At 40.8% G+C, this 21,201-nt stretch overlaps 2 protein-coding genes across 2 annotated transcripts in view; one reads left to right on the plus strand and one right to left on the minus strand.

Annotated features, from left to right (window-relative positions):
• Positions 1-5,518: 5,518 nt before the first annotated feature.
• Positions 5,519-13,835, minus strand: ELMOD2 (ELMO domain containing 2; the record flags this gene model as incomplete). The annotated part of the gene is made up of 8 exons (XM_080638978.1): positions 5,519-6,651; positions 6,997-7,130; positions 8,317-8,385; positions 9,007-9,140; positions 10,090-10,219; positions 11,050-11,144; positions 12,821-12,849; positions 13,682-13,835. 8 exons carry the CDS (start codon positions 13,833-13,835, stop codon positions 6,494-6,496), a joined length of 903 nt encoding a protein of 300 aa, XP_080495104.1. The 3' UTR covers positions 5,519-6,493.
• A 5,852-nt stretch (positions 13,836-19,687) lies between these two features.
• MGAT4D (MGAT4 family member D) overlaps positions 19,688-21,201 on the plus strand; it is a 38,574-nt gene continuing 37,060 nt past the window's right edge. Inside the window, exon 1 of the mRNA XM_080631144.1 lies at positions 19,688-19,832. Within this exon, the coding sequence (XP_080487270.1) occupies positions 19,742-19,832 (91 nt within the window). The 5' untranslated portion in view covers positions 19,688-19,741. The remainder of the gene's footprint in view (positions 19,833-21,201) is intronic.

Genomic DNA, 21,201 nt, shown 5'->3' on the forward strand with positions numbered 1-21,201 from the left:
ATCTCTGTGTAACAGGAGCCGTTTTACAAGGCAACTTCTTTTTGTTTTGCTCCTTACCTTCCTGATCATGTCCACAAAGCTCCTAAGTCATCTTTAAGAACAGCTTTGCTATAGGTAGCAGCCAGGTGAGCTGATTTTACCCAGATTTTTGGAGGTAAGGCTGCTTATGCCAAATGCCACCTGGCAGTCACCTGTTTGATGAGACAAGATCTACTGTGACCTGTTCTTTAGTAGCTGCATGGGAGATGATGTGAGGAAAAACTGCAGAGGAGTTCAGCTGACCGGCATGCAGTGATGTGAAACCTTCAAGGAAATGTGAGTGAATATGTTCAAGTCTTACCTGTATGTGTTGCAGAAAGCAAGCCTGTATGGCTTTAGAAATGCCTATGTCCTGTGTTTTCCATGTTTTGGGATACAGACTCTTCTATCTGTGAACTGTAAAGTTTAGTTAGAGCTGTTAGTCTCAGCCAGGTGCAGAAAAAGAAGGTCATCTTCCTCTCCATAGGTGAAATTTACAACTGGACACCAATGTGTGCTGCTTTTCTAGTTTGGTAGGAGCCTATTGGCAACAGGGTGCTGCTTGCCAGCCAAGAGGCAGCCAGCAGATGGAGGAGCATGAGCTTATTTTATAGAGCTTTCTCTATTAAAAATAAAAAGGCCATAAACATTCTTTCTTCCAATCTGTCTTTCATTTACTTAGATGCTGATAATATATGAAAGTTCAGAGGTACTGATTTCCTTCATTGTAGCATCTTATAGCTCCTGAATTGTAGGTTAGAGCTGAGGGTGGTGGTCTTTGTGTTACATGAGTTTTGGGAAAGCAACCAAAAAGCTCGTTATGTGATGGATTAAACCTACTGAAAACTTCACAACCGAAACTGTTGTAAAGAGAAAAGCACCTTAGGGGTTCTTCTACAGAGATGCTAGAGCTTCTGTTACAGTGGATGTCAGGTGTCATGTCAGATCACAATGGCAGAGGCCAGTGATGTGATGTGGTACGTGCGAGGCTGTGGGAGAGACAGGGAGATGACACTGGTGCATTAGCACTGCAGTAGGTCAGAGGAGGTGCCCATGGCTGTACCAATGGGTTACAGGTGGGGAGCTCGCCAAGTCCCACCAATTCGGGTTGTATGTGTGTTAATGAGCTCCAGTGCTGTTAGTTTCCAAGCTTCTGGCATCCCTGACAGCAACCTGACAATCATAATCTCTTATCTATTCCAGTTCCTGGTAATTCAGTAACAGTGAGGTACACTGTAGCTAGAAGACTTCATCAGCAGTGAAATATTAACTGTAAAAATTATTGATGCTGTTGTGTCTATTTTTGTATGAAAAATGCACTAGTGGGAGAAGGGTGATCCACGGCTGGTGCTGACCCGTTTAGATACACACCGAGATATAACATTACACCAAGAAAGGAAGTGAAGTAGTTGTGTCTATTGCTGAGGCTTGCCCCCTCTGCTTGGAAGAAAACTTCTATGCTGTTTCTTTTTCTCTCCACTAGAAGATAGTCTTGAGTCAAATGTTATGTAATTCAAGCAGTAATTGTGACTTTTAATGCTCATTTAAAATGCTGATTTATTTAATAGTAAAAATATAAAAAGTAGCCCAACAGCAAATATTTAGAACAAAACTGTGGTAAGGAACATGACATTGAAATATGGCTAATAATGGAAATGTGTGATGTGCTGTTATCAGCAGCATCATGTGTGTTCAGTGCTGGGATCACAACGAGTGAAGTACAGCACATTGGTCTTAACTCCAGTGCAAGATAGAGGGTGACAGGTTTGGTTGAGTTCGGTTTGTCTGTCAAACTTGGACTTTCCCACTGCACAATTTCCTGTTACAACAGATGTCAGATTTCAAGTGGACTTGTATGTAAGTGTGTGTTTCTATAGTATCAAAGCAGCCTTCAGAGTTAAACACCATTTTTATGGAGATCTCAGTGAGATTTAAGTCTTGTCCCTTTCTTCTGGTGTTTGATTCAAGGAAGATACCTTACATGATGATAACTAGAAAATGCATGTGAGCCAGCCAGCCTTTTTTCCAGCTGTTGTTGCATTTTCCAGTTCAGTTTCCATGCACACAGATGTTGTGCTGCCTACCACTTCCAACAGTTTGTGCAGCAGGCCCAGGAACGCCAGCCCAGGAACTATAACAAACTCTAAGCAAGTTCTCAGAGCAAAAAACACCCACAAAACAAATGGGATAAAGCTTCCTGTCTTTTTGCAGCGCAAGTGATGCACTGAGAGCATGGCTAAGTGGAAACTCTCATAGTTTCTAGCAGGCCAGAACACATTCATGTTGACAGTATTTTGCAGTAACTTGTTCTTTATTTGCTACCATTGTAAACATCTTTCTATTACACAGACATCACAGTTTACATTATTGCTTTTATATTGCAGTAAATAGAAATTTCTATTAGTATGCAGCTATCTAAGCACAGTGGAAAGAGGAAACTGCCCACAACCCATCTTGGGCTGGCTTTTGTTTGTTCTCCCCTAGACAAAGACAGTTATCTAGACTGGCACAAGAAACATCAGCCCAAAGAGTGATCACCAGTGTACTACAGCAACACAAACCAAGGATGACAGAAAGGAACAACAGGTTACATCTACCACAAACTCGCTAACAGTATTTCCAAGAATACTGACTGCTGAACTCCCACCTAACTAAACACAAACTTTTTCATCACAATAATGCTTAAAACCAAGGCTAACCAATATGATTTTGTAAAATGTCTGTTATTTAAGCCAGTATGGAAAATCTGGAAATGCTTGGTGCTTTGTGTATGTGTTTAATGTTTTGGTTTGTTTTTCAAAGAGCGAAAATCCAAAACTATTTAGCTGAGGTGCTTAAATTGGCCCCATTTCTACAGTCCTTTAGGACAAAGTGCCCTATTCTTTATGCTGCTCTATCAGCTGACAAATGCACAACCACTTTAAAAACTTCCTCATTTCCTTCCTTCCTAAATAGCACTGCTTTCCAAACAAGTCTCGTATTTATGAAGCAATGTTTACTTACTAAAAAGACTAGATTTTACTTTGCTTGTGGTAAACTTCTACTTCAGGTTAATTTGTTCATGGAACGGCACCACATTTCAAGCATACACGAAACAACATGAGTGGAGGTAGCTTGTGAAATAGTTGTTCCTATAGTAACAACAAAATACTTTGAGAACCACCTCGTTGTCTTCAGTTTTGTTGGGTTTTCTTACTAAAATTATTATTGCATATAAGCTTTCACATTGTGAATGCTTTCAAGAGGCAGCAAGTTAGAAAACTAATAGTACCTGCAAATTCTGATAAGATAATACATACTTTAAAACATGACAGTTAATAAATAACAAAAGATTTTAGCAAGGTTTTAAGACTCTTAGACTAAAACCACAAGCAACAAACTCTGCTGTTAGACAAATTCTTTATATAGACAAATTGATTATATCAACTTGCAGAAACATGGCCTACCTCTAGTACCATAACCTTAGGACTGTCGCCCTACAACAGTTAGTATAAAATGCTGACTAGTAACACATTCTTATTCCCTAACCACAATTTTACTTTTTCCCATGTATTTTCTAGCTACCACCATAATACAATTATCCTACCACTGGTGCAAAACAAGGACACCCAGTGCTAGTCTACAGACAGTGACTCCTAGACAGGAGGCCTGGGCTACTTGAGCATACAAAACTACATGCACATTCTATCTGTTCACTGGGAAGGTGTATTGGAGCCTAACAGAATGTTCACCTTAATTGCTACATGCAAACTAATGCATTCCCATATATCTCACTCATCTGATGAGGGTTGGGTTTACTTTTTTTCCTTGTGTACTGCCACGGTAGATGCATCTCATCAGGCTCAGCCTATATTCTACACTAAAAAGCCCTAGGTGTGTGATAGGAAATGTGAAGCTTGATGGTTGGGCTTTAAAAGCCTCGGCAGTAGCTAAATGCCAGTCTCCCAGTGAACCACGAGCCAAGTGAAAGCTCCAAGGCTGGAAAGAGGAGGATGTAAGTTAATTTGCAACTGTTGCAATAACAAAAAATCAAAAGCTTGCAGACTCTGGCACAGGGGAGTGCTTTAGAGGATGGCTCAAGCAATTTTGTTACTTTCTAGCAAGCAGTAGATTAAAAACCAAGAATGGGCTCTCTTTTCCTCCTGCTGCTAAACGTATTGGGGTCACTTCTGAAATTCCAAAAGTTAGTCTTACATTGTTTGCAAAGCAGATCTGCAAGCAATAGCAAAAATTATTAACAAAGACAAACATGCCGGAAGCTGGGGCTAGAAAGTAACAGACAACTAACCTCTCAGCCACTGGGAAAGAGTCCACTTTCCACCTCCTTCCTCCGGTTTTAGGAATGGACAGTATCTACAAGGGTCAGGAAAAACAGCTCCCCTGCAAGACCTGAATCCCAGAACACTCACCACAGGATCCAGCTTTGTTAGTGGTGAGAATTACAGGAGTCAAGTACCTGGGAGTAGCAAAAGAACTTGGCCTTTTGCTGTCAGTTTTGTTATCTAATCAGTCAGTTTAGCTGTTCAGCTTCCAAGCCATGGCATAACCATTAACACTCTCCCTACAAGCATCTTCACGTTATCTTTTTAGTAGAATAGCATCAACCTAACACAGATGAGAAGAACGCTTCTCCACCCTGCACATGTTAAAATCGAGAATTGTTTAACTCTCATCTATATGGAAGGTATCCTAAAAAGAAAACAGAACTCTGTTACCTTCTACATCTATACTGGCTACCCTGATCAGGAGCCTTCCCACAAATAAGAAACCACCAACATTTAAGGAATCAAAAGCAACTGGGTAGATGCAGTGCAAGAAGTTACTAGTTACTCAATAGACTTGCCGAATTACAGAGGTGGGAAGGCAGCTCTGGAGATCACCTAGTCGAACCCCCTGCCCAGAGCAGTCACCTAAATCAGGCTGCTCAGGGCCATGCCCAGTTGGGGTTTGATTATCTCCAAGCAGATGTAGTATTACATATTATAATAATACATTTAATACTTATGTAGTGTAACATTACTCATTACAAAAATGGGTTTGTCTTTTTCCTTGTGTTCAATAATTATATTCTTCAGGAATCTCTTCACGATTAGTCATTGACTAAAAGTTAACCAATTTACCTGAGATGATTAAAAAAAAAACCAAACAAAGGCATGAAAGCTTATATTAGCATACAAATACTTTCTGCCACTGTGTGCTATTTAGGTATATACTCAAAGAGTCTTTCCCAAATAAATCAAGTTTCTAAGGCTATGATCTGGCTACAGAATCAAAGTAAAACACTGATTGAATAAAGCAGAAGGCACTTATATTTAATAGTAGGTTTTTAAAAAATGAAGCGATGATCATACCAAATGTGTTTATAGTTGCTTTAAGCAATCATTAGTCACACTATAGATATGAAGTCCTATTAACTAGATTGTCTGAGGATGCCAAGATTAAGAAACATGTAACAGTTGCATCCCTTCCATGGAAAAGACATCTTTGTTAGACTTGTACTTCATGTGAGTTTATTCTCACAAAATAGGGACTGCAGCTGCAACAAAGGTTTTTAATGAGTGAAATAAGTGAACTATATAAAAGGGCTAAACTAACTCTTGTACTTCCCACTGAGAAGACTCCATTAGCTGCTAAAGGAAGAGCTGACAACAGATGTGAAGTCAAGCAGCCTGAGCAGCTGAAGTCAGGTTAGAAAGAACTGAAATGTTTTACAGTAGGAATATTTTTAGAAGGAGTAGCTTTAGTCAGAGGATCTGATCCTCACACTGATGATTTGTGGTTCTTTTTGTTTGTTTGCAAACTAAGCTTTTCCCAAGCATAGGAATTTGCTGGTACAAAGCCATAGATAAGAAAACTTCCTTAGTCAGAAGTAATTTCTCCTAAGTAAGTCAGTATGTTGATGGATTAAGGCTGTTCTCCAAAATGATAAGTGACTAAAACATCCCCTTCATGGACATCTTCTTTACAGAGAAATTTAACATTGATGAGTGAACCATCAACTACATTTAAGAACTAGAACACAAAATCTAAAACCAGAGTAATTTCAAAAAGAAGTTTTTAAAAGACTATTAACAGTCAAATTAGTTAATGGAAAACATGATGCAGCATAAATACCTGCTTCATGTCCCTGCAACAAGAAGTATAATAGAAATTGTGAAACCAAATGTTCCAGAGGCTCTTGAGATTAGAGGGTTATTTTTTGTCTTGGCTTGTTGGCTGGTTTTTGTTCTGCATTTTGTTTTTTTAAAAAAGCTGTCCTTTGGAGAATAGCATATAAAGACCTGTAAACAGAGGCTGATTGTCCAAGCTTTCTGAACTCACTTCTGATTATTCTCTTAAATGTAAAAAAAAAAAAAAAAAAAAAAAAGACAGAAAAAAGGTTCTATTATTAAACAGCTTTTGGTGGAACATGCAAGAGTTTTATCCAAATGCATAACTCCATTTTTGATGCAGAACCTCATAGACTGCAGAGGAGTTAAGGTTTCTTTGTATCTCCTAAGGTCAGTATCACATTACAATCCAGGAGAAGTCCCTTAATTTTTTCATGGAATTTCTCTCTATAGTGGTTGAAGTGCATAATGCTTTCTGGTTCTTCTTCAAACCAGAACTTGTCAAATTCATAAACCAGGTAACCTGTGAAGAAATAAAAATGCAGACCTGGAAAAAAGGCCTCCACAATTTTCTGCCTTGATCTAGCTAGACTAGAACGATCATTTACACTCTAATCAATCCCTTAAAGTAGGGACTGTCCCATCATGGTCAACAGCAAGCATTTGGATGCTGTAATAATGAATAGAACAGAAAATCTGCAAATACTAAGTTTTCAGACTGCAGTCTCTAATATATGGAAAGCCACCCAAATGTATCCCTTAAATGTGAATTTCTGTAGCACAGTGTGTAAGCATCAGGTGCATTTTCAGCACCCTGAACCCTAGGCCTTCCCCAGTAGTCTGTACTACAGAAGCTACAGATACTTACAGTAAAACTGATGGAAGTGCTCCATCTGCGGCAATCCAAAGACCATGTTGTACAGATGAGACTTTAAAGCACCGTTCTTAAGTAAGCTGTATGCCATTTCTGTCAGGTTGATTCCAACTATTGCATAAGAATATCTGCAACACCAATCAGATATCATGTGTTACCTTATGGACTGAAGGACTTCAAAGCTTCCCTGAAACAGTCTGCATTAGGATAACTGCAGGTCAATTCTTCTTATGATACTTGTTGTTGGCAAGCTGACTCTGGCCTACAGACCACTCTTTCTGTTCCCTGGTGCATCCAACCATGTAAAAGCTCTCTAAAAACATTAGTTTCCTATACAATAGTATGACAAATGCTGCCATTAGGCAATAATGAGATGGTAAAGCTAATCAGCATTGACCTCAGTTTCCTTACTGGAAATCATCAGCTCTGCTGGAATATTAAAAATCAGACATCAAAAATGCTGTTGCGGTATAAATGGAATGGCCATCTCAACCTGTTCTTCAAGCTGAGAAAAATCTGGTTTTCTGTTGCACGGCAGAGAAAGCACCGTAATAGAAATTGTTAAAGGACCTCTGAAACAAATGTTTCTGGAGGAAGGGAAAAAAAATGATTCATTAGTGTCAGTAATACAAACATTTAATTGATGTAACTCTGATCTCTTATTCATGACCTCGTTGCGCAAGGTAGTATTATTTAGTTGGAAGTCATGAAAGCCTCCCATTCTTGGTAGGTGACTGAGTTAACTGAGACTAGACAGATTGGATGATCTACACAGGTATACTTGCTTTCCTCTGTACCTGACTGGTTTTAGAGTATATTTCCCTATAAATAACCTAGATGTTTTAATATACAAAGTTTTCAAAAATGTATTTAAATTTGAACAACCACAAAGCATCTCTTTGTATATATTTATCACAGAACAGAAACCCAGCCAAAAAAGGGAGCTTAACAGATCATCTTACCATCCCAACACAGGATCATAAGGTGGCAAAAAGTAAGTATTTATTTCTAAATCTAAACTAAGCCTACTACAAATAAGGATAACTATGATGTTAAAGGTGTTCACTGTGTTAGCCAAAGCCAGTATTTTGCAACATTTTTGTCCCAGCAAGTCTATTCTGAAAAAAAAAAGAAAACAAAGCTGCACATAGTTCCCAGCCTTAAATTGATTTCTGTGTTGGGTTTCTCACCCTTTATTGGGAACAAAACACCCACAAATATTCTCCTCTTTATTTTCAGGAGACATACTTTGTGATCTTCATATGAGCTCTTACACACAGCAAGCCAGAAAAAAAGTCAAATATAGTGACTTACCCCAGCTTTGGGTGATGTGAATGAGAAAGAATCTGACGAGCTTCATCTGTGTAGCGCTTACTGAAATACCTGTTAGTGTAAAACAGGATCTTGCATTATTTTGTAAAGCTCATATATTAACAAACAAAAAAAAAAATTAACATGTTCAACATCAAAATGTGCAGCTTTAAACTAAAGCTGAATACCACCCTGGACTGAAAAATGGCACACAATGAAAACCAAGGCAAAGGTAGCAAGTTAAATTATATTCAGTATGAACTATAAAGATGGGAAAGAAAAATTGTGTTCTGAAAAATATGAAGTTCACCCAAGTCTACAAATTAGCTTAGCAACATTATGCAAACCTTTTTATTTTTCATTACAGAAATTTAGGAATTCAAAAAGCTATTGACAAGTTAGTTTCTAAGTTATAACCTACCAAATCTTATCATATGACAACAAAAAAATAAGGTGTCTCAGGCAATTTTCTGGTCCTCAACTTGCTTTTTGGCCTTTACTCAGCCACACATTTACAGATGTGCAACCTCTAGAAATGTTGACTTATTTAGAAAATACCAGTTTTCACTGTACAGAAGCCAAAATTTCTATTTGCTTCTGTTCGGTTTTTATTAGAAATAGCACTATCTAGAGAAAATATACAGATATTGAAAATCTGTTACAAAAGAAATTAAATGCTTATTTTTCACTTACACCAGATTCATTAATCCCAGCAGTCCCATTCCTCTGAAGTCTGTTTTGGGGTCATCACCTTGGAAGCCAATGTCACACCACTGCTTGGTGATTCTGGCCTTCAGATTCTCATGAGGCATCAGCAAATTCCAAAGCTACACAAATATGCTTCCATGTTATGCACGGCTGCTAAAGTATTCCAAGTCATGTAATTCAGAACACTTGCTACTGCACATTAGAAACCATTCACCAAGGAACAGAATACAATCTGCATGCTGTTCTTTGCATCAGTAGCAATCTAGAGTCATAATACAATAGCTTATTTCAGACATTGTGAAAATAATTACATTTAACATTAAATGTGACCATTTCCCCTCACAGACAAAGCCACTGTATCAAGACTAAAGAGACAAAGATTTGTTTCACATCAGAAATTAATTTATGCACCATTTTCTGATAGGATAGCTATAAACTGAAATACAAACTATCAATGAATGCTCACTTAACATGTCAATGTTGGGACTTGCATAGCTAATTGAGATAATTGCAAATGACATGCTAATGTATTTGCACAGTAGAAGCTATTTAAAAAAGCCTCAAGCAGTATTGTATTATTTCCTTGCTATTATTTATTGTTACCTAAAATACATTACTGATAGCTTTTATCTTCCAGTACGAAACTATCCTTTTTGACACTGATTGGGATGCAGTATTAAGAAAACACTAGTATTTCATTTTGTTGTTTTTTTTAATTTGGTAATTATTGGTTTATAAATTAGACACATGCATAACATTAAATATATTTTTAGTTACGATCCTTCAGTGATCCATTACAAAAGTATTTTGATACTTATGTACTGGTGTTACGTCTAATTTCACACAAAATAATCTCAGCAGAAGTAACTCTAGTTTACTAGTTTGTTTTGCTTTGATGTTGTATTTTAATGTGGCACTTGTGTAATGGCTTAGCAGTTCACAAGTAGAAAAGAGCTTTAATAGGCCAACTGGTAAGAATACTACCAATAAATTAAGTTCACTTGAGCTATTGGACTTGGGAGTGGAAAAGCCAAACAAACAGCTTTTGTATTTAATTATTATTTTCACCTCAATTAACTGGTCTTCATGCTCTTCATTATCCGAATCATATGGGATCTTCCTCAGATCTTCCACATTCAAATAAAGTTTTTTATAACCTGATATCTGCAGTAAGGATATACGCAGATCTGTCTTAAACCTGAAATAATAACAAAACGCCACACAGAAGCTCATAAAGAGGTATAGCTATTTTTGGCATAAAGTCAGTTATAAATCCTTGCTTGAACTACCAGATAAGACATTTCTTATGTTAATGCAATTACTTAATTAATTAATCTGCAACACAGAATTAGGAAGTGCTTTACTTTTATCTTTCAAAGCACAGCATATTGGTCAAGTACACTGCTATATGGACCTTATTTCTACTTTAAAAACCTTCTAGCTAATTTCAGAGATGCACAGTCAGGTGCTATTCACTTAGATTATGTAAGTAAAAAGTCATTTAGCTGAAATCTGCGATGACACAAGAAAACTCCATATATCATCCTTCACCTGCCGCTAGACTTTTAAATTCTGAAGCGAAGTTTTGTTGGAAATACTTAACAGCTTCAAAGCATTTCATTAAACTTTAAAATTTTGACTATTCACAATTTTTCCTCCCAAGTGTTCATAATTACTTATGGAGATGAATGCAAACATTCATCAGACATCACTATACTCTCAAATATATCTATGCAATCACATAGTTTACGTAACCAACATATGCAATAATCACATTACTTAGAAATCAGGAGTAACAGAAGGAGCTTGCAAGATAGAGATGCAGTTATCCTAAATCCATGTCAATTAAAACTTGGCAATTTATTTTCTAGAGCAGAAGAGGACATGACAATACCTTGTTTTCTAATTTCTTTTTAAATACTTGTGCTGAATGGCTTAAATATTGTATCAGATTTAGCAACTACAAGAATATGCCAAAAAATCAGAATTATCTGCCATGAAGAACTTCTGTTCGGGTTCCAAACATACCCTGTATCCTTCTGTTTGATTTTCTTTTCTTTCATTAAATCTCTGACACACTTCTCCACTTCGGCTTCTTCAACATGCACAGCATTTCTCAAAATCTAGGAAGTTAACATAATAAAAGTCTTATGAGGACTGCAAAGTCTATCCTCTACTTTATTCTTACTTCTCAGCTTCTGTATACTTGCCATGTACATATTGTTTACTATGAAAGAACAATTTATTGTAAATATTTACAATAAACAGGATCAAATTGCATATATATCATATGCAATAATTACATAAAAGCATAATTTGTAACTTTGTCAGACTATAAACAACATTTACACAGGAGTCCCATAAAGAGTAAATAAAAAGTTGGTGAGTTGCTTAGTCATAGAATCATAGAATCATAGAATCATAGAATAGTTAGGGTTGGAAAGGACCTTGAGATCATCTAGTTCCAACCCCCCTGCCATGGGCAGGGACACCCCACACTAAACCATATCACCCAAGGCCTCATCCAACCTGGCCTTGAACACCGCCAAGGATGGAGCATTCACAACCTCCCTGGGCAACCCATTCCAGTGCCTCACCACCCTCTCAGTAAAGAATTTCTTCCTTATATCCAATCTAAACTTCCCCTGTTTAAGTTTGAACCCGTTACCCCTTGTCCTATCACTACAGTCCCTGACGAATAGTCCCTCCCCAGCATCCTTGTAGGCCCCAAGGTTCTCAAGGCTCCCAAGGTCAAGGTTCTTCTTTGCTTTCAAACGCTGAATTGAAATATATTATTCCTAATCCAGTTGAAAAAAATGTAGCTGTCCAGGAGTAAGAGGGATACAATTTCAATAAGGAAATAATGCCTCAGAATTAGGAGATGCTGAGCTAACAAAGTTGAGGTTTCAATGCTGGTGTGAAACAAAAGAACATAATGTAAGATACTGCTATTCTGCAGCCTTCTAAGGTAAAGGGCAAATATTACTAACAATAACTATACACTGCCCACCTAAAATTTCACTTAATCTTCCAAACTTTTTATGGTCGTAATGCATTCTTTAACACGTTTCATACTAACACCAAAGCAGCTTCATTTCAGTACAGCAAAAGGTTAACTCTTTTAAAAATTAACATTAATATAGTTGATATTTCATTAAAAGATGCTAAAAGACCCACCCATACTGTGCTCTACTGCAACAAAGATGCTTGTGGCAGTTACTAATTCTCTCTCAACATAATGTTCCAGTGATCAGCTAGGAAAACAGAGAATGCAGTCACCTCAATGTCTACAGAGAACAGGTTTTGTTCATTCGAGGGTTTAAAGTGTTAGCTTATGTTTAACAGCTACAGAACAATTGGAATGAGTTTGTCATCCAATATCCACCTGCAAACTTGTATTATGTTTTTCCAGCAATTCAAGACATTATTGTACACACAGTATTTAATTGCTTTATCCATATCATTAATCTCTATCACACTTCTGGTTTCTACAAGAACAGCAGAGATTGTTGTGACAGGGAGAACTGACCCTCTCTGAGAGCACAAGCTCTTCATAACAACTTGCCTGGGTTGCTGAAGAGCAGGTAAACTTTTGGAGAGATGGGAACAAACATTTGAAGGGACATAGGGTTATTTTTGAGAAGCCTTGACTAACCCTAGCATACAGAACTCTGAAATACTGTTCTCTTCTCTCTGCCTCTACTTTCTTCCACCCTCAAAGAATAAATGCATATGTTCTTTTCTGGGATCTGTCTCTGAAAGAAGTTTCTATTACAGTTTAAACGCTAGTATCTTTTACCTTATTCTTTGATGATTCCAGTGAATGTTCTGCAATACAGAAAAAAGTAAATGTCACAGTTAAATTGAATTGTTCAAATAATTGATAATACATGTTCTTGCGGCACATTATAAAATTTTGCATCACTTTTATACACATAATTAAACAAAATTACTCAATCTCAAAATCAACAGGTATCATGCCAACCATATCCTGGGCTGAACCACAAGAAGCGTGACCAGCAGGTCGAGGGAGGTGATTCTCCCCCTCTACTCAGTTCTCATGAGACCCCACCTGGAGTACTGCATTCAGTTCTGGGGCCCCCAACACAGGAGGGATGTGGCCAGAGGAGGCCACAAAGATGCTCAGAGGGCTGGAGCACCTCTGCTATGGAGACAGGCTGAGAGAGCTGGGCTTGTTCAGCCTGGAGAAGACAAGGCTCCAGGGAGACTTTAGAGCAGCTTCCAGTGCCTAAAGGGGCAGGACAAGGGGAAATGGCTTTAAACTGCCTGTGATTAGAAATAAGGAAGAAGTTCTTCCCTGTGAGGGTGGTGAGGCACTGGCACAGGTTGCCCGGAGAAGCTGTGGCTGCCCCATCCCTGACAGTGTTCAAGGCCAGGATGGACAGGGCTTGGAGCAACCTGGTCTAGTGGAAGGTGTTCCTGCCTGTGGCAGGGGGTTGGAACTGGATGAGGCCCTTTCCAGCCCAAACCATTCTATGATTCTATGAAAATCCTCACTGAACAGCCAGGAAGAAAGTCTGAAAACCCCATCCAGTGGATGCACGCTGCGACCGGGACAGTTCCTGGTTCCCAGCTGCTGCTGTTCAGGCCGTTTCTAAGGCTTCCAGCCCGTCCCGGTTTGGCACCCTTCCTTCATTACCTATGCTCAGCGTCCGCCGCGCACCCGCCTTCGAGCCCTCTAAGACCCGCTGCAGTTCGCATTTCTGAGTCAGCAGCCTCAGGAGCCACTTCAGCCAAAACCGAAAGTAGTTGTTGTACAGGAAGCCCCAGAAGTACATCAATATCTTCTGCATGACGGAAGCCCCGCGTTTGCGGGAGGGGCGTGGCGGCGGCGGCAGCCGCCTGTGTGACCGGCCTCCCAAGCCGGGTCCCCTCAGCCCCGCGTTGCCCTCATGGGCTGTTAATGGTCAGCGCCCCGCGGCGCTGGAGGCGGGCACCTGCCCCGCGCCCACCGTGGCGGCGGCCTACCGGCGGCTTGCAACCCTCCGCATCCTCCGCCGGAAGCCGCCTTCCCCGACCTGGAAGTGATGGAGGGTCGGGAGAGGACGGGGCGGAAGTGCTGGGCTGGGGGAGTCTTTCCGCGTCCCGGTGGCGGTTACCGGGGGTGCTGCGCGGCTGTAACACCTAGGAGCGCGTGGCGCTCGGTTCCGCTCCCTCAGCCGAGGCCTACCGCCGCTGCGGGGGAGCAGTCCCCGTCCTGAGGCTGTCACGGCGCGGCTGCCTGCCCCGCTGGGAGCCCCCGCGGGGGTAACTGCCTTCCCTCAGCAAGTGCCTGGCCCTTCCCGCCGCGCTGGGCAGAGGGCAGTGGAGAGCTTGGGGTGGCCTGCGCCGTATTGAGCGGGCGGCCGAGCTTGGGTGGAGCCGCCTCCTGACCCAGAGGCTTTGTTTCCTAGGCCAGTTCAGGCACAGGCAGAGGTAACACCTCCCAGGTGGTGGTTCAGAGGCCTTCACCCAACACCTTAGTGTGTCTGGCACGGGCCTGCCAGTTGGGACACACCAGAGCTGACCAGGGAATTGGCACAGACATTCGAGTTCGTACCTGAGCTACCAATCAGCGTCAGATAACGCTAGTTACCACCTTCAGCTCATTCGTGGTGCCTTACAAATTATGGTTCAGAACCGCTTGTGCTTGTTTCAGTGTTTAAACTATGCTTGGAGGCTTGTTGCTTGGCTGTGCGAAAGCTGAAGGCAACGCTAATCAGAAGGATGTTATGGATTTACCTGGGCCAGATGCTTCCTAAAAGGTGTGCTTTGCCACCTTTTATGCCATTGCTGAATGGAGCTTCAGCCTAAAGGTTTAATTAGTTCCAGTCAGTATTTCCACTGTATTATAATTAATGATTATTTTAGTAAACAGCTCCTTGGGGACAGCAGAAGGAATTCTGTTGCTCTAAGTTGTATGCAAATTGGGATGGTTGAAGGGATGCTGACAGACTTGCTTGGCAACATTCTGATATATTTTTCAATATGAGGAAATCGAAGTACCTTTTACACAGAATCAAAAGCCACACAGCAGGTCTGGTGGCCTGTGTCCCATAGAGGATTTCAGAGGGTGGACCAACACATTTGGCATCCTCCTTCTGGATTTTTACCCTCATAGTAGAGGTGCCAAGTTTCATGCGGGGGAATCATTGATACATGAACTTCAGTTATTTGGCTGTCTGATTCCTACTTTTTAAAACTGAGGAGAGATGGTACATATTAAGAGGCAGCAGGTGGTTATTTCTTTTCGTTGTAACTTCTTGAGTGAGTAATCTGACTTTAAAAGCATTAGAGTGCGGCTGGATGAAAATAAACTAAAAAGTATTTCTCTGTATCAAAAAGTATTCTTACTTGGTGACAGGATGGTACGATGGTTCCACACATTGCCTGCATATGGGTTGGTCCAAGATGGACAAAACCTGGAAAATACCTTGAAAAGATATCAAAGATCCAGTGCCCAAGAATTGATAAAAAACATTGGAAGAAAAAGATCTGCCAGTGCTGCAGAACCAGTGTAAGCTACAGCTCTCACCTCGCTAGTATGTGAACAACTGAGTAAGTAATCCAGATCAGGAAAAAACCACTGTGTTACGCCTGCCATCTAACAGCTTGGCAGAGCGCTGCTGCTGCTGCTGTGGTATTTAAACACAGCTAGGTGAATTATCATTATCAGGAGAATGGCTTCAGCAGCAGCGGGGCACCATAGTTTGATGTTGATAAGGCAGAGGAATAGTAACAGCATGAGGAAAAGAAAGGATGGTCAGGTCCTTGCTGTCAGTGTTCACGCCTGTGCAACGAGGTTTGCTTTGAGATAGTTCATTAGGAGCATGAGCTAACAGAGTAACTTGGGAAGCCCAGCAGGTGCATCCTCAGAGTGTGGGTCTGTGCAAACAGCAAGGAAATTTCTAGCTGATGAGGCTTCTGTTGATGTATACCAAAATAAAACCTTCCTACTGCTTCAGGAGTTTCACTTTACGTTGCATCTTTTAATGGATTAAATAGCTTCCTATCACTATCAGTATTTTTTTACTGTTATTTATACTTAAATAGAAATTCCTTTTTGTATGGATCAAGAACCAAAGTAACAACTTCTACTACTGCAGGTTTTGGAATTCGTTCCACTTCCTTTTTTGGTTTATTACATTTTAAACTTTACCATAACAATAAATACACACAGTAGATTATCATTGTTTTCTCAGTCAGTTCCCTTTGCTTCCAGTCTCCAGGACTGATGTGTAGAGTATCCAGTGTTGACAAGCCATTGCACCATACTCTCTATGTTATAATTAGACTTTTTGAGCTTGGACATTTTTAAAGTCTTGTGCTTTAGCACTTCTGAAATGTGAGAGTTTAAAAGAGGCAAGTTTTCATCTAGCTCACACTTTTTTTACTTACACAGTGTTTTCTTAAATATGTATTTTAAAGTAAAATCTGTAACCAGTTACATATATTTATTTAAAAATATTAAAGCATTTGGTTTTGACAGGCTTTTCAGAGCTTTTTATAACTTGCCAAACAGTGAGCATGTTTGATTTTACACAAATGTTAGTTCTTGACTCGTGCAAGATGCTTCTGTATCATCGTGTTCAGTCAGTTCATGTATTAGGACAGTCAAAAATGTAAAGTGGTAGCTTAAGAAAAAAATTTAGCTTCCTCTTTTTGTGTCCAGTAGTTGCGTTCCACCATTACCTTCACCTAGACTTCGGTTGAAGGAAAGATAATGACCTACTGTTTACCTATTAAAATAACATTTCTAAGGTGACAGCAGGTCAAATAAAAGGGGACTTTAACCAGCAATATCAGTCAGATCTCTACGCAGTCAGAAAACTTTCCATGGCAGCAACTATTACCTATTGTTATTGGCAGTTATTCTTTGTTCATGTACCCTTGTAGATGAAGGACAGGTGCAACCCATGTACAAAATAATCCATTACTTACTTCACCCATGAGCCTGTATTTTGTCCAGTATTTATTTTCATCTTTCTTTTACTTAGCCACAGATGTGTGAAAACAAGCATTGACAATATAAGATAATCATCTTAGCAAGAAAAGAGATTCAGTTACAAAGCATGAGGGCAAGCCTAGAAACTTTCTTGCAGGTAAGGCACCTGGATGGAGCTAAGTCAAATGACTTAGGTTACTCGGCAGCATGTTTTATAGTGTTTTTAAAGATGATCAGTTTGCCAAAAATGCAGAAAGTCTGCTACTCTGAGGTAAAACTGGTCTGAAGTATTTATCACTGCCCTAAAAATCCCTGTGCATCTTTTTCCAGTTCTGCATAGTTCTTGAGCATGTGAAATAACATACGAAAAGAGCACTGGGAGGAAGGTATTAAAGAAGTAAGAGGGCCTCTGTAGTAGGCCCAGATACAGTGGAAGTTCATGACATTTTCAGTGATGAGGTATTTTGACTTTTTTTGAGGATCAGTTAATGCACTACCTCATCATAAGTTAAGGTGCTGGTCTAAATAGTGAGCGGTAAGTAAATGATCACCACAACCCATCACGGCTGAATAACTGCATTTGTTTTAGTGGTGGCCTTAATAAATAACATCTAATGCATTCAGTGGCAGTCTGCATAGACTTTCCCAGTATGGTGTGTAGCTTTGTTATTAGTTTCTGGAAATATGTGATGGTTTGTGGCTTTTTTTCTTACTGGCTCTGAAAATAAGCCAAAATTAAGCATGTGTTAGAGTTCTGTTATTCTTATCTTCAGTAGCACTCCCGCTTGACCACATCATTTACATGTTTGCTTTGGCTTTGTAACGGATAAAACACTGGCCAGTCAATTAAAAGGCATTTTATTCCTTACATATAACATATTTAATGCTTATTTATTCCTCCTAGTTCTAGATCTCTATTTTATTGCAACTGTGCCAAAATCTACATTGATCCTCCATCAAAAGTCGTACATTGAGCTTTTAGTTTGTTAATTTGGAAAGGAAAATGGTGATAAGGAGGCAATAGCATGAGAAGATTGAGTCATCATCACATTGGTAATACAAACAATTGCAAATACATATTCAAAGTGTAGGTTAAACATTTGTCAGTAAAAACAGCAAAGATGCAATCAGAAAAGAGGAAGAGGGAAGTTTAGAGTGAACGAGTACTGATCAGGAATAGTGAGGGCAAACTCGAGCTTTCACAGTGATTCATGAGTAATAACATGTATAATTCCAAGTCATTAGTAAACAGAGAAGTAAACCCATCCAAATAATCATTCAGACACTGGAAGGTTTCAATTACCTTGCAGGAGCAGCAATGTACAATTTGGGGAGTCTGAAGTCCTTTCAAAGAAGGATGTAGTCAAGGTGTCGGTGATATGAGGAGTAGCACATTGAGGCAGCATTCACACTAGGTCTCCAGCACGCTTGTGTCTGCACACCAGGGCTGGGTTTTGTTTGCCTTACATGACACTATTGCCAATGACTTGGGGCTTTGGTATAAGTTAAGATGCAGTTGTAAACAAATAGAGAAAAGGAAGGAAGAGATATTGTATTAATAACACAGGCATATTTTTATAAACCAAACTATATAAAATAGTATGTCCTTTGGGTAAATAAGGCAATAAATTCTATATGCTAGTAATAAGGAAGCAGGTAACAGATTAGATAGCAAACACCTTACTGCTTTTATCAGCTGACCAAGTCCAGTGTGATTTCTGAAGTTGTCCTTCAGAACTTGACAATGCAGAATGAGAAACTGGTTTTTTTTATTGCAGGTGGGGATTGGGGGTTAGACCTGTGAGCAGGCAGAGAACACGTCAAAGTGAAAGCCACTGACTCCCCACTGACCAGATATGAAAAGGAGGTACTTTCTTCTTCTAAACCACGAGTGGTTCTATTAGAACTGTGTCTCAGTAACAGATTCTGGAAGGCTCAGTAAATGTCTCCTCTCTTTGTAAACCATGTTACAGAAGATGTATTCTAAACAGTGACCAGTTTTCCATTTGCTTATGGATTGCAAAGGATCTAAACAGGGAAAGAGGTGTGCCTGCCATGTCAGGAAGACACGTGTGAAGCGGGGCACGATGGCCAAAGTAAAATGTCATCCTAACCAGTGCACATCAGGATGTCAGCAGATTAGATTTTGCATCTGCTTTCCCTACTTTTTCTCTAAAGATGAACAGAAAAACTTTGTTTCTTCATGACTGTGCTAGGTGTGTGTATTAATTGTACACTGTAGGTTGCCTTCCTGATAGAATCTTATCAGTGATATGCAAACAAATGAAACATTGGGTTTAAACGAGCAAAATACTGATAATCGTTCTGGTGGTGTGACTTGAGCTATACTGTACCTGCCCAGGCGCGGGGCAGTCGTGGCTGTAAAAGTACAGCCTATACTTGCTGCAGTGAAGAGGTTTTCCAGTTTGGCTCCTAGCGTCAGGAGGGCTGATGCTAGGGGAGCGCTCTATCCGGGGCTGCGCAGCGGGGCTGGCCGGAGCGCTCCTTCACGGAGCAGCTGTCTGTGGGGGGGGATGCCCGGCGGCTGGAGGAGCGGGTCCCTCCCGTGAAGCGATGCACGAGGAGATGCACGGCGGCACTGCTCCCGGGAAGTGGGGTGCCGGGAGGACGTGCCCGTGCCCCGGCCCGTCTCGGCGCGGGGGGCGGGCAGGTTTCCACGACGTGGACACGCCCGGTCAGCAGTTGCCCGGGTGAAAGTGGCGTTCGGGCGTCAGAGCCGCGGCCGGGGCTGTGAGGGCAGCGTCCCGTCGGGAGATGCGGCTCCGTCACGGCCGGCTCCTGGCGGTGCTGTGCCTCGGCTGTTCCTTCCCCTTGCTGTGGTACACGGCGTGGCAGGGAGCCCGAGGTGAGAGTGGGCGGCGGGCGAGCTCAGCCGAGGCGAGCCGAGAGCAGCCCGTCCTGTCCGTTCCTTCGGGTCGGGGAGCGGAGGGAGGGCTGGCCGGCGGCATCTCCCTCTCGACGGGCCGTCCGGGCACTGTGGCGCTGGGTTCCCCTGCCCCAGCGGCCGGGATACCTCTGCCCGTCGTCCCTCTGCCCGTCAGGGACGACGGAGACGAGTGAGGCCGTCGTGCGGCAGCGGCAGTGAGGGAGAACCTGGGGGGAGGTCGAGGCGTGTGAGAGGCTGAGCCCCCCTGACTTTTTTACAGTTTCATTTATAAGCCTTAAAATTACTTGTGTCTCTTTCATAGGTTATGCAGGTGGCACAAGCTGGATAGTTCTATGAAAAGCCATGTCTAAGATTCTCAGAAAAAATGAAACTGATGCTATTTTCCAAAAATAAATGAGAAGATCTCTCCAAACAGTACCTCTGAGGTCTGCAGACGTGGCTTGTTATGTGATAGTTTTGGGTGAGGCAGAGAGAGGCGATCTCTAAATGCTTTCCATATGCACCTTTAAAAAAGGTCTGGTTTTATAGATGCTGTAGAATTAGAATAAGCCGATTAGTAATTCATGGGATGAGGGCAGAACTCTGCCTAGCCGTTAATTTATTTATATTATTTATTTCTGTAACAGATAGAAGTGGCAATAGAGATCTTGGCACCACAACAGAATATTGAGTAAAGGCAGTGCTGACCCTCCCGCTTTCATAATTTCTCGTCGACTATATGGTTGTTTATCTTACAACACTTTTTCTTGGTGGCAGTCCTGCTGGGAGTGGGGAAGGAGAAAGAGAAGCAAAGGCAGGGTGTGCGTTAAGAAACTAAGATCCAAGAGAAGATAAAGTGAAAACATTTGTCCCATCTGTAGCTACCAGCCCTGGCACCATGTTTCTTGTGACTCCTTGTTCCTGAAATTCCATTTTAATTCCCCTTTCTTTTTGGCCTTTCTCTGCTGGTGTTCCATGCAAGGTGTTTTGGTTTGGGTTTTATTTTGTCCTTTTTGGTGGAGGGTAAATACATGTTGTAGTATATATATTGTTTTAATTTTTCTCTTTCCAGAGCTGTCTCCTCCTCCACAGTAAACAGAATAACCAATTCCTTTCAGGTGACATAATTTTCCTAATTATTATTATTAGCGCCTGGTTTCTTAACAAACTTTTAGCCATGACAAACATAAATATGTAGTCTTCAGAACCACATTCTCTTGTAAGCTTGGTAAATCTCACAAATGTGTAAATAAGAGTTGATACTAGTAACTAATGGAGGAGGTAACAGCATGTGGTGAACGATTTTTGTATTAAGCTTATGTTGCTGGAAAGATAGTCTTTGCTTCTG

This window comes from Psittacula echo (assembly GCF_963264785.1).
Source record: "Psittacula echo genome assembly, chromosome: 1".
Classification (NCBI taxonomy): domain Eukaryota; kingdom Metazoa; phylum Chordata; class Aves; order Psittaciformes; family Psittacidae; genus Psittacula; species Psittacula echo.